At 34.2% G+C, this 14985-nt stretch overlaps 1 protein-coding gene across 1 annotated transcript; it reads left to right on the top strand.

The window, feature by feature from the left end:
* The first annotated feature begins 4233 nt into the window (after nt 1-4233).
* LOC128982203 (eukaryotic translation initiation factor 5B-like) lies at nt 4234-14759 on the top strand. Its single transcript, XM_054401264.1, has 3 exons — nt 4234-4290; nt 4680-4880; nt 12930-14759. The coding sequence occupies exons 1-3, from the start codon at nt 4234-4236 to the stop codon at nt 14757-14759; spliced, it is 2088 nt and encodes a 695-aa protein (XP_054257239.1).
* Nucleotides 14760-14985: the final 226 nt, after the last annotated feature.

Below are 14985 nucleotides of genomic sequence, written 5' to 3'. Positions count from 1 at the left end.
GGAAACGTTTGATTGCGAAGTCGTTTAAATGTTTTAAATGGCGAAACAAATAATATTGATCAATGTGAAAGGGAACCAAAACAAACTATTTGAATCAGCTGTTTTAATATAAAAATTAATGGTAAAATTGACAACGAAAGAATTATAAACTAGTGGATTTATTATTGAATCTAAACAGTGCAATCAGACTTTAAAATCTGAACTGTGTTGATAAGAGTCTGTGGAAACGGTTGAGTGAACCAGTGTCGACTAAAATGACTAAATTCTGTTAGCAAATTATAATATCGATCTCATGTAAATGAGAATTAGATGCACAAAACATACTGTCAAATTTTCATCTTGATAGGCTATATTGTAAACACGCAGTTTTATCATTGACTACAGCATATACTGTACATACAGGTTCCACTCCTTGAATACCAGGGAATTGTTATTTATTCGTGAGATTTGAGCAGGTGTTTGTGTGTGTGAGCCAATTAATTTTATTTATTATTTGTTTAAACGTTTGTGATAGTTATAGGTTATTTCAATCAGATATTCTTTTAGTTTTTTTTTGTGTGAAGATTGTCGTGTTGTTAAATTGTTTGAGGTATTCAGCAGGAAAACATTGAATATGTTTGACCCTCAATTTGAGGGATTTTACTTGTTTTAGTTTATCTGAATATCAAAATTTATAACTGTGATTACCTAAGGTAATGTGTTATTACACTTAATACTTTTTAAACAATGTTTAATGCTCAAAATATGTATAATTTAACTAAATTATACAAGTTGCATTCGCAATTTCTCGGTCAACTGTCCGTTAGTTGGTTTCAGTCATACTTCCGTCATTGGATTTACAGTGACGTCACAGTCATTAATTTGTAATTAAATACAAGATTATATTAAATTTATATCGCCCATCTTTGTTGATTGTTACTAGCAGTAATTAAAATATAAATATGATAGTTTGAATAAAAAAAAAAAAATTTCTGACATTAAACTCGTACGTCACTGACGTAACGTCAGGCGTGCAAACAATCCAAAAATATCGTTGGGAAGCAATCTGAAATTGACTGACGGACTTGCACCGGATGAGTGTAAATAGTGCGATAGAAAATCCATGAAAATTTGTGTTTCTATAGGTGATAAATTATCCACTTCTTTGTCAGCTCCAGCAACAATGGCGTGTCGTACCTGATATGTGTGAATCGACCTTTACTTGAACTACTTTGGTGAATATACAAATAGCTTGTTCAATCGATGCTAGAAAATCTTCAGGATTAGGATTTAAAAATCTCTAGTTTGAACACAACACATGTTTTAATTTATTTTTATTAGTATGCCAGTATTGAACACATTAAGTAATTAGAATGACAACACTATAGTCTATCACAAGCAGTACCATATTATAGTTTGCGACAGTTGTACTTTCTTACAAATCAAGTACAAAACCATTATTCAGTAAAATCTGTTTTTTATCAAAGCCTTCGTCAAAAACATTGTTAGGAATTTTTGAACCATTATTTGTGCAATTTTGAGATTAGTCTTGTCACTGTTATATTCACTAGCCTTCGTCAAAAACATTGTTAGGAATTTTGGAACCATTATTTGTACAATTTTGAGATTGGTCTTGTCACTGTTATATTCACTATAAACACAAACAATAATATGCAGTTTTTTTGCAAACTATTTTATCAATCCCAGTTTAATATTTTTAAACAAGTGAACTGTGTTCAAAACATGATCATACAACGAGATCAGATTTCCAAAATATAACTGTATTGTTAAATAGTTAAGGAAACACGGGAACTTTTAAGACAAAGGCAGAAATAGGTCAGAGACCCCTAGGTATTATAAGCCAGGACTTTCATCAGAAACCCATTAGCATTAAACCATACGATTCTGTAGTTGGGGACATCTTGATCCTTCTCGGAAAGTAGCAAGATAGGTCACAGACCTTCCATATATTTAGATTAGGACTCTCCTCAGAAACTCATTAGCGACAAAGGATAGACAAGCTTCTCCATTGCTCAAAATACAGAAGCTCTACTGCCTATTGTAATTTAATAAAATTTAAGAATATACTTATCAACCCTTACATGAGAGTTAAAATACATGACCTGGAAGAGTAATTTATAAACTATATGACCCTGAGTTCAACAAATTTAAAATTAATATAAATTTAACGGTAGTGTAGTGACACTAACTAAACTCGAAACACCCACCTATAAACTATATTATAATCTTACAAAGTCAAATCTGTTATTAAAGTTATCATTGAAAGTATTGTTGGACAAATGTCTAAGAAATTTAAAATGAAAAATTCCATGTTGTTTCTTGTCTCAGTTTTACTGTTTTTATATTATAAAAGGTATAATGTTACCTGGATCTGCCATAATCCAAAGGCTGTCCGTCGACTACGCGTTTCGAAACAATAATAGCTTCATCATCAGGTCTTCAAGAACACCTCTCTAGAACCACGTCTTTATTTGACGACCTCTGATGAGTGAAACGTGTTCTTGAAAACCTCTTGAAAAGCCTATTAGTTATATTTATACATTTGTATCTTTCAACAGACGAGTACCTGTTATAGAATAGATCTAGCTAGACGTCTACAGAAGGATTTATGTTTTTAAGTAAGATCGTTCCATATTAAACAATTAGGAGTGAGATTCCCAGATGTATATACAGTAGCAGTATATTATATGTTTCAATTCCTTAATTGGCCAATTGGATCAATAAAATAGAGTAATTTATGGAAAAGCGTTAGTTGTCCCCCTGTCACCTTAAAAATTAAGTTGTATCTCCGTGACCTATAGGGGAATTCGATAATAACACTTTCGAAAATACTTATAACAAGTTGAACGAATAGTTATTTAAGGGTCTAGGTGTTACCGTACCACCTACGGTAATAACTATATTATCCATTTAGCAGCAATCCTAAGAACTTGTTAAACTAATTCAATGAGGATCGAAATTTTTTTAATATATAAGATTAAAAAAAACCAAAAGGAACGATCAGCTGATGTTAAAAATGCCTTCCCGATCCCGAAATGTGCCATTTTATAATGTTACATTCCCTTCATATTATCCGTTATTTCCCAACCAACTTTGACAAATATCATAAAATATGTTTATGTTTTATTTTATGTCAATTAATTCTTTGTGTAAACCACTAGACTTTTAGGCCAATGCAAAACTTCAAGGGATTAGGCTATTTCGTATTACTAGAGGAGGATTGATAATTAAATAATTAATTAATTTAATGATCAACCGGTGGCAGGCACACATTCGGGATCTGGGCCCCCCTCAGGGATAAAAGGGAGAAATAATACACGCTTAATCGTTATTTTTGATACACCAAATCAAGTTTAAAATACTGGGTGTAAAATTTCTGAGATAAGATGTTTATTTTACGATTCAACGTCCATGTGCTTTGACTTCAAACACAAATGAACTCGAGTTATATCGCGGGTTGTTCACACGGTTGTAACATAACAATTCAAATACGATTGAACTGGAAGACGGCATTTCCGTGGGAAACCCCCGACTCGGAACTCGAGTTCAAACAGATTTGAATTCAAAGTTTGTCATGTAGGATACACAATATAGTTGTTGACGTGTAATAATATATGAAGACTTAAGTTTTTAGTAACTGTAATACTAATAAAATCGGATATACAGTTTTTTTTCGCAATTAAGTCAAATGATATCATATTCGATATTTTACATTTTTTATATTGTAAAAACACACAAAAGATACAGATAAATAAATATTATAATACGAATATGACGTTACGATCGTAAGGCTCCCCCCGTCGGCTCCGAAGGCCGGTTGCCCATGCCCCCGGCAGCTCCGAAGGCCGGTCGCTCATGCCCCCGGCAGCTCCGAAGGCCGGTTGCCCATGCCCCCGGCAACTCCTAAGGCCGGTTGCCCATGCCCCCGGCAGCTCCGAAGGCCGGTTGCCCATGCCCCCGGCAGCTCCGAAGGCCGGTCGCTCATGCCCCCGGGAGCTCCGAAGGCCGGTCGCTTACGCCCCCGGCAACTCCTAAGGCCGGTAAGGCCAGAAATCCATTGTTCTGTCCGGGGGCATTAATCGTTTCGAGCCCGAAATGACCCCGGCGGGGAAAACGCATAAATACAGAGCTGCCCGTCAGTGTAGCATCAGTTCTCTCCGAACAGTCAACGAGGACACACCAGCTCCTCACTCCTGCCCTGCAGCAATAAGCAGTCAACATTAAGTTAGAGAAATGTCTAAGGCGGGGTCGTTATTTAAAAATCCACTGAACGGCAAAGATGTTAATAAGGTAAGATTAACTTTTTTTAAACTGGTGAAAGGGGGGGGGGAATGTCCGGCGATATTTAGCCTGTCTATTCACATCAGTTTCAATCGAAAATTACTCCTTTTCAATGCGCATGCGCAAACAAACTGTTCCATGTTCCATGGGAGCTGTGACAAGCGTTAGATCTAATATTAACAGGCCAAAAATATATTTACTATGCAATTTGATTTAATATTAATTATTTGTAATGCTATTTTTATCGTGTTTAAAGTAAATGTTAAACTTTAAATGAATTATCGAGTGGTTATATAATGTGAGAGTTTGTTTGATGTCAGATGTTTTAGAGGCTTTTGTGAGTGTTTTTTTATCTAAATTCATTGGTTGAATTAACATGTTTTTATGTAATGTTTTAGAAAAGAAGAAATGAAGAAAAGAAAGAGGAGGAAAACGCTACGGGATTTAGGAAAAAGGTCAAGAAAAAACTCAAATATGAAGACGAGACAACGACTGTTGACATCGCATTGGATCCAGCAGTAAATAAGTCACGCAAACCTCAAGAAGAGACACCAACTGGTGACGTCAAAATGGAAGAAAAGAAAGAGAAGATTAATAAGGTAAGATTAACCTTTTTTAATCTGGGGAAGAGGGGGGATGACCGGCGATATTTAGCCTGTCTGTTCACATCCGTTTCAATCGCAGATTACTCCTATTCAATGCGCATGCGCAAACAAACTGTTCCATGTTCATTGGGAGCTGTGACAAGCGTTAGATGGATGGAACGGATACTTAACTTCGGGGGAAATAGGGGTCACCTTAGATTATATAAACTAGGATACCGTAATGTGGAATTTAAGGTATTTTTCCCCTTAGTTGAAAAATTAATTCATTATTAATCCATCAAAATTCAAGTTTAATTTACAAATTAGGCATAGCTTTCGAATATGTTACTGTCAAGTTTCTATCGAGACCTTGATCCATAATTTTTAATTGTGATATAGCTGACTCAGAACAACGTGGTGTGTGGTCTCAAATTCAGTAAGGTTCTTTTAAACTAAAAGGCAACAATTTACTATAGTTACTAAGGCAATATTAAAATTACTGGTATTGAGATTTTAGAGGGAAGTCTAAAGGGTGCATAGATAAGACTAGGTGAAAATAACAAGTAATAATGTATTGGGTGACTCACCTACTTTTTCTGCACAAGTAAGTGCAATAACAACGTATTATTGTTTTATGCATAATAACGACATTATTATTTGGTATTATATGTGTATCGTATACGGTATATTAATATAAACACCGTCTTTGTGGATCCCCAGTAATTAGTTGTGAACATGTGAATTATTGTGATGTGAGGGGGAGGACTTGCACATGAGATCCTACAACAATGAACCAACGGATGAGCAAGAATCAGAAAGTAGACTAAAGTAAAAACAAAGCGCAGACTAGTTGGTAAAAGTGTCAACCTGTCCTGTGGCTATATATACAATTTATTGGTTGTAAACGTTGTAACAGATAAAACATATATCTGATGTATGTCACAGCTCCACGGAACAGTTTACTCGCGCATGCGCATTATGAGAGGAGTAATCCGCGATTGAAACGGATGTGTCTATTCACTAGGATAAAAATAATAATTGTATCTTTAGATATCCTGTCGCCCATAGATTCTCGTCATTTTGTGTGCAATGCTAATACTTAATGATTCAAAACACACGTTGTTTGTAACTATTGGATGTAGTTTAGTATTATTAACTATTGTATGATAGTTGTATTACTAAAATGTGTTAGACATTGTAAAGTGATAAATTTACATTGATGTAGATCAACAGCTGGTATTGTCAAGTAAACTACATTTGTTCAACATCCAAGTTACAACCAAGAATACCTTTTCCACTTGTTCGCTATTTGTTTAACATATCAAAACTATACATTTAAACTTAAGGTTATAAAAAAAAATCATAGCTTTACTTATTTTAAAACGACTAAAAACCCGGACTATGGACCTAAAGTGACAGCGTTTTATAACGTTAATTGTTTATTCAATTCGTAATTGCAATACGATTATTTAGTTAATGTCAAAGGAAACCAATAAACAAGTAGGCTACAAATATATTTGTTGACGTGCAATAATAAATGAAGGCTTAAGTGTTTAGTAACTGTAATACTAATATAATCAGATATACAGTTTTATTTCGCAATTAAATCAAATTATATAATATTCGATATTTTACATTTTGTATATTGTAAAAACACACAAAATTAATTTTTAATTCAATTCGTAATGTGTTTAGTATCATGATTATTTATTGTTTTATATATGTTATTAGTGTAAATAATATTGTAAGTAAATAGTTAACCAATTCACATATCACATTCAAATTGTAACGTACTTCGGGTCGCCGGAATGGTCGCCCCCGGAAACATCACCCCCCAGGCTAAACGTGACGTCACGAAACCAGACAACCAGCTGGTATAAAATCTATGTCCGCGACCGGAATCGTTCCCCCCAAGGGCTTGACAAGTAATTTATCAAAATCTAGTTGATATGAACTAATTATGTTATTAATTTTAATTCAAACAAGTAGAAACGGGAAGGTCTTCCCCGGCAAGGCATCCCTTATGTACACCCCGAAATCGTCCCCCCCTGAAACGCTACCCCTAGTAGGGTTGGGCTGCTCGGCAGCCTACCTGCTGCCCGTCCTCCTAAGTCCATTGTTCTGAGGGTCGGCCGCTCGTTCATTATTATTGTCGCTTGGACAACAGCTTTTTCACAGAAGAAAATTGCAGACGCTGTGGTGGAATATCAATCAGTAGATTTAGATGTGTATGAACTTCTAAGACAACTAAATAATGCGAGCAAAGATTGACTTTAAAAAATTATTCTTTTATACTTAATTCATAACCAACGATAATGCGTAAAGTAGGGCCTATACATTTTTTCTGTTGCATTAAATGGTAGTTACACACTTATCAACATCAGTAAACTTACCTTACACCCTATGGTAATTGTTAAGCAACACATTTGTTAAAAATAGAATAATTTCTGAATGTATTAAAAATGAATTGCATTGCTTTAGGTTTGGCCCCGATTTAATTAATAATTTGAAAATTAGAAACAGATTATTAAATAAGAATAAACATAATAATATCTTTTAGGGGATTAATCCCTTCGACTTATCGAAATAATTAATTGTTAGTAATTACAAATATGTAAATGATACTATTCTAAAGGTTATGCCAAAAATTACCTTAATTCAGAAACAGCCTAGGCTAGTTTCATATCACTGGAATAGAGTCAAAATATAATGAAAGTATAATCAAAATATCAGAATCACTTTAAATCGAGAAGAGGACTTGCAATCAGTGTTGATATACCAATAAATTAGTTTTGTTATAAGATGTATATGTTTAGAAAACCTTTTTGCTACTGAAGTTTGCAAAATTATATTTCATAATTACTAAGGGGAAAATATACGTGAGTTCAAATTTTCAATATGTAATCAAAATTTGAAATGTTGAGCTGAAAACTTGTATTACATCGCTTAAACGATAGTAACATTCGTATATACTCCAATTAATGTATCACACAGTGCCAATTATAATTCAAAATACCCCCGACACAGCAAACCTGCAGACTAAGCGAATTTCCACTTGCCTGATTGGATTTACGCTAAAATGTCTTTGTAAAAATATCACATTTATTCCCTATTTAAATAACATTAGTTCAATATATATCAATATCAATATCAATTGATATTTTTAACCCGAATATGAGTGTAGAATGGTGTGAGATGATATGTGTAGCTTTGTTACTGACTAAGATCAGCTGTTTCATTAGCCAGGACCATTTATTTAAAGCACAATGATCAGGAACAGCTGAGTCCAGTTTTGAACCATCAAAGTTTAACGAGTACTAAGGTTTGCTGCAACAGGGAGGGTAAAAAGATGTTGTTTTTTTTTGTAAAATGATAATAGTTTAGTATGAAATGAATGCATTTTCCAAATTTAATTAAAATACGTATATAAACAAGCAAACTACAACAGTTTACTTATTCTAAGTATAACATGGAAATTTAAAATTTACAGATTTTTGGAATTTTCTCCGTAACCATTAGGCGCATAATTAACGCTTCAATATACTAAATTATTTGTTTTTTAAGCTCTACAAAATAGTTTATAAAGAAATTGATAAATTTTAAGTTTTTAGTGTCAAAAATGGGAAACCCCAATTTTTACCCCATAAAACCATTATTTTTATTTCTTTTTATAAATACACATTTTGTTACTGTAGTACCTTTACCTATTTGGTAGTGTTTGGACACGTTCTTATATGGGAAAAGGTTGAAAAATATGTTGATAATATTTCAAATTATCGAATCAAATACTTAGTCATTTTAACTACGTAAAAAATAATGTGAGTAAATAATTTAATATATTTTCTTAAATTGTTTTTGGCAACAAATAAATCATTAAAAACCTGGTAAACAATAAAGACCAAGAGCACAACAAATAAAGAAAGCAAAAAGAAAAATCATTTGGGTCCTAAATGAAAAATCGCTTTAATACAAAAAATAACGTTTTACTAAGTTGTAGAATATGCCTACGGTTATCTGTAAATATCAACCTATGCTCTTATTTAAGATTTCCTTCTGACTCCTTGCGGGATGTCCCCATTATATGACAGAATACTGACAGTCTTTAAAACGTTGTTTTTAGGTGAGGTGTTTATGTACCAAATCTTATTGATTTATCTATTGCCGTTTTGAAAATATTAAGCCCATGCGGGACTTTATAAATCCACCCTGTATATGTGACCGTGAGCGCGGTAACTCGGGCAACAACGCTGCGAGTTTGATGAGATATGTTACAAACGTGTAAGCCTAAGTTTATTAGAACGAGTTCGTGAACCAGCATAATCGGACTATGGGAACGGGTGTGTCTGAATTGCGAACACCTCCAAAATGCTGGAGACTGAACATAAGTCGCCAAGATTGCGCACAAATATTCGGAATCGGGGAAAAAGGATGAGTCACTGTTTCTTGTAATTTATGGAAGATTTAATACAATTGTTTTAAATGTAATGTTTTCAGGCTTGACTTGGCATGTACAAAAACGCAAAGAGTGGAAAAGTAAACGGATTTAAGAATTCATATGGGTGGGTTTCATCGATTTCCACTAGAGTGTGCAATTATTGTGATATATTATATTTTTAAACGTGACAGAGTTTTTTTTTTCATTTCAGGATTCTGAATCAACCACTTTCGTGATTTCGTTATTTTTGTGTTGAAATAAATATAATTTTCTAAGGAAGGGAATGTCTATGCCATGATTTCATTTTTTAAGTTTAATTTTTTTAGTCTAGCAGCCGACGCTAATAATTTAAAGTCGTTTCAGCGCTGTTTTAACTAACAACTGGTTTCAAACTGTCATTGACGTTTTTATGTTACAAGTAGTTTACTTAAATATTGATCGTCGGTGTTTGCCCGCATACTGTTTCAATTTTAAATGTTGTTTTTTCCTACCGTAACGGATCTTCGTATTCAGGAAATCTGTAGATTTGAACTATACATCTCTAATACTTCTACCCTTGGGTAAAATCAAGATTTGTCTGAAATCAAATCTGTGTAAATAGGCCTATAAGTTTATGCCATGAAAGTTCATGTCATGTTTGTAGAATGTGTGTAGTCTATATCGATATACCAAAATTTCGAGGGTTATAAAAATATGAACCGGTGTAGCAGGTCTCTAGAAAACACTGGGGAAAATCCCCTACCATATTTTGAGCTGATTTTATTGTTAGTGGAACTTCAGAGTATACTTTTTACAAATTACATTAAAATTTTCAAAATCTGTTTAAAACTCAATGAGGCGTTCTGTTCACAAATTAACCCCTTCCAAATTAATTAAGTACATAGGTTAGATAACACTGATAATTAATTATGAATTATGTTAATGTACGAATTATGGTAAAAAGATGAAACTGACTTTAGTAAATAACTAACTAAACTTTTCCTTGACTATGTTAAACAAACGTATTTGGCTCAGGTATTCTTGGGAGGGATACCTGAAGTGGGGAAGTCTAAGCTATTTTACAAAAAATACTTCCCGCTATAAATACAGTTGTACTCTACGAATCAATAGTCTGCAAATTACAGACGAATTCCATAAATCAATACTCTGAGAATAGTGGATACTATACTTAGGATTATGTTCTCTTGTAAACTTTTAAGTTATACGTATTAATATTCTGCGAACTACAGGTAGATTTAAATGTGTAACTTTCAAAACAATGGGCGACCGTTCATGGAATAACTGTACTGCTTCAATGTCAATTTAATTATTTAATATCAGCAGTGTGAAATCATGAAATAAAGTGAATGTGACACTGTTGCTTGCTTCTCTGTCAACGCAAACGTTAACAGTGTGAGCTTTTTCCTGTTTATTGCCGAAGAAACTAACCAATATTTACTTTCTAAATTCTTTTTATGGGAAAGAGTCCTTCACCAATATCAAATCAGGAATATTCTCAATGCATTTATTTTACCATAAAATCCAGACAATTATTTAAATGTATAAAAGTTATATACAGCATTTATTGCCCAATGTTTACAATTTAAGAATTAGGAAATGTGAAAATATGTTTGTCAAGTGTGTACTGACTGTATTATGATGTTGAGTGGTTGAAGCATGCTCATATTAATACGAGTTGATTCCTTACTTAATTGTCACTATTACTATAAACATTTTATTTCATTTCCACGTGTTTCAAAAACATTTTATACGTTGACGGAAAAAAGTTATATGTAATTTATACATCATTTGATGTATACAATTAAGGGAAAATGTCTAGAGAAAGCATTTGCACAATATCATAGTGTTAATTTGTATTTATCTTAATATCCACAACATTTGCGTAATAATACCAAATCCTTCCCATTCTTGCGAGTTCAGTCGAGCGGTGGTAATATGGGACAGTCTCTACCCTTGTGAACAATAGCTGGCTCGAGTCACGAGTCCAAGCCCTACAGCAGGTATACCGGGGGAGATCATGGCAGGGGGGGACCTTTCCGGGGTGTGCATTTTGAAAACGATCGGGGTTAACGTATCCGGTTAACATCAATTCTAATTAGAAAATCTGGTAATTGTATATGATAAGTGAATATAATTATCTAATTAATACGCAAACTCAGAAATAACTCGTTATATCGACGAGTGCATGTTGCAACTGAAATTGAGTGTCCGCGGCCGGAAACATCACCCCCCGGTCTCTGACGTCAATATGACGTAGGGGGGGGTGATGTTTCCGGGGGCGACCTTTCCGCGTCCCCCGTACTTCTTGCTAGGCGACATTTGTCGGCTTTAGCACAGAGTCATAAACATCGTCCTTCTGCGAAACGACGTGCCCTTCCTCACCAGTTCTTAGAAATTTGTAATCCCAAACCGAGTGAGGGAGGTGTCTTTTGTCTGTGCATCGACAAGCAGGACATTGTTCGGTTAGCATAGGACGTGTGAGGCAGTTCCCTCCACGTATTTCACATTTAGTTAAAACCGAATTAGTTTCATTATAGCAATTTATTTCATCACAGTTCATTTATACAGTCCACTATAATAGTATTTGCTCATTTCTACATCAATAAATCATCGTTCTTATTAAAATCGTCAGTTGTTCATTATTACCAAAACATTGGTGCATCACGCTCCGCAACATAATGCTAATACAATTATTTATTTAATGTCAAACGAAATCATTAAGTAAGTAGGCTACAATATTGTTGTTGACGTACAATAATATATGAAGGCTTAAGTTTTTCGTAACTGTAACACTAATATAATCAGATATACAGTTTTATTTTGAAATTAAGTCAAATTATATAATATTCGATATTTTATATTTTGTATATTGAATAAAGCACACAAAAGATACAAGTAAATAAATATTACAATACGAGTATTACTTTACGAAATTTGATATTACTTTACGAGTAATATCAAATTGGTATTACTTTACGAGATCTTTGATAGCTTTTTATATTCCATTTGAAACACCCATGCTACAACCAAGAATACATTTTCCCCTTCCTCGCTATTTGTTTAACATATCAAAACTATACATTGAAACTTGAGGTTTTTAAACGATTTTGCATAGCTTTCTTATTTAAAAAGGACTAAAAACCCGGACTACCTAAAGTGACAGCGTTTTATAACGTTAATTGTTTATTCAATTCGTAATTCTAACACAACACACTTTGAGTTCAGCTCTGTTTGAATTCGAGTTCCGAGTCGGCGTTTTCCCATAGTAATAAATCCGTTCAGTTCAATTACATTTGAATACTTGTTGCTATAAACGTGGGAAAAACCCGAATCTGAACTCAAGTTCATATGTATTTGAAGTAAAAGTACATGCACTTTGAACTGTATTTTAAATGCAATCCAATATTAACAGGCCAAAAATATATTTACCATGCAATTTGATTTAATATTAATTATTTGTAATGCTATTTTAATCGCGTTTAAAGTAAATGTTAAACTTTAAATGAATTATCGAGTGGTTATATAATGTGAGAGTTTGTTTGATGTCAGATGTTTTAGAGGCTATTGTGAGTGTTTTTTTTTATCTAAATTCATTGGTTGAATTAACATGTTTTTATGTACTGTTTTAGAAAAGAAGAAAAGAAGAAAAGAAAGAGAAGGAAAAAGCTATGGGAATGTGGGAAAAAGTCAAGGTGAAAAGAAAATATGAAGACGAGACGACGACTGTTGACATCGCATTGGAACCAGCACAAAAGAAGTTGAAACAATACTCATTTGAAACAATACAACTCAAATCTCATGGAAGTGTGTATGAAATTAGTCAACAAGTCGTAGAAGATGAAGCTATGGAAATTAAGAAAAAAGTAAAGAATAAACGCAAATATAAAGACGATAAACAAGTTGTTGACATCGCATTGGAAACAGTACCACCCATTTGCGAAAAGGAAAATGAAATTGAACACGCCGTGGAAGAAGAAGTTATCGAAAAAAAGAAAAAAGTCAAGAGGTCACAAAAAAATAAAAACAAGTCACCAGCTGTCGATGCATTTGAAACAACCCAACTCATATGTCATGGAAGTGTATATGAAGTTAATCAACAAGTCGTAGAAGATGAAGCTATGATAAGCAAATATAAAGACGATCAACCACTTGTTGACGTAGCATTGGAAACACAAATCCCCAGTTTCGAAGAGAAAGAAAATGAAATAGAACACGTCGTGGAAGAGGAAATTGTGAGAAAGGAGAAACAAGTCACGTTGACAAATGTACGTAAAGACGATCAACCAGTTGACATTGCATTGGAAACAGTCCTTCCCAGATGCGATGAGAATCGAATGGAAATAAGAGACGTAGTGGAAGAGGAATTTGTGATAAAGGAGGAAAAGGTCAAGTTGTCACACAAACGTAAAGACGATCAACCAGATGTTGATAGTCCATTGGAAACAGTCCTACCAAGTTGTGATGAGAATGGAATGGAATTAAGAGATGTCGTGCAAGAAGAATCTACGGAGGGGCAAAATAAGATATCGGCGGCAGAAACAAACAAAGACCAGACTCCAGTTGACAGTTCCGTACAAAAATCAACAATTAGAATTAAGGGGTTCGCTGGGATCGTCTCTCTGAACACAAAACCCGAGGCGTTAACAAATCAAAATACAAAGAAAGTCAAAAGGGTTTCTTTTAATACTCCTGACTTAAATGAAAGACTTCCAAAAAACCAGATAAAAAGAACGAAAACTAAGGAGGGTCCTAAACCAAAAAGCAATAGGCTCGAAAAAATTAAAAGTCTGTTGTTGGAGAAAAACCTAAAGAAACGGCAAACAAAAATTACAGACTTTCCCACCATAGTCTCAAAACCATCTCCCTTCACGGGTGCAAAGCTTTCCATTAAAAACGTAGTGAAAGAAACTCGACGTGAAGTGGAAAATCCGCCCTTCGATGTAGTCACACCGTCTCACTCCAGTGATGAGCGTTCCGTCGAAACCACATTGAATGAACCTGAACACCAAGTGGGAAATTCAACGTCTGAAGTATCCCCACAATCACCCTGCAGTGAACAGCGTTCTATGATAACAGAAATGAAAGAAGTGGAAAATTCGCCCTCCGATGTAGTCACACCGTCTCCCTCCAGTGATGAGCGTTCCGTCGAAACCACATTGAATGAACCTCAACACGAAGTGGAAAATTTGCCATCCGAAGTATCCACACAATCATCCTGCAGTGAAGAGCGATCTACGGTAACAGAAATGAAAGAAAATCAACTTGAAGTGAAAGTTCCGCCCTCCGAAGTAGTATCCACACCGTCTAGTGATAAGAGTTCGACTATCGAAACCAAATCGAATGAACCTCAAAATGAAGTAGTGAATGAAGTAGTGAATTCTCCCTCTAGAGTCTCGCCCAGCAGTGAACATCTAGCCATGGACGCCGAATCGATTTTCGACCCAAATTGGCTATCTTAGGTATTAATAAAAACTCATTACATCGGTCGGGGCGAATGTATATTTTGATTTGTATTCCTTAGTCGTCGTTTATCTCACACTATAAACACTCCCGCACTGTGTTGATGGTTACTAGAAAGATACTGATCCATGTGTATTTTTTTAATATTTAACTGTTCCGGAAAACTATTTCCACCCTGTTTCATTATGTACGTTTTGTATTATACTGTATATTAATATTTGTTTA

The sequence above is a fragment of the Macrosteles quadrilineatus genome, unplaced genomic scaffold, assembly GCF_028750875.1.
Source record: "Macrosteles quadrilineatus isolate MER2022 unplaced genomic scaffold, UCM_ALF_1.0 Scaffold_184__1_contigs__length_207268, whole genome shotgun sequence".
Classification (NCBI taxonomy): domain Eukaryota; kingdom Metazoa; phylum Arthropoda; class Insecta; order Hemiptera; family Cicadellidae; genus Macrosteles; species Macrosteles quadrilineatus.
Note: the sequence above shows the minus strand (reverse complement) of the source record. Positions and strands in the feature narration are given on the sequence as shown.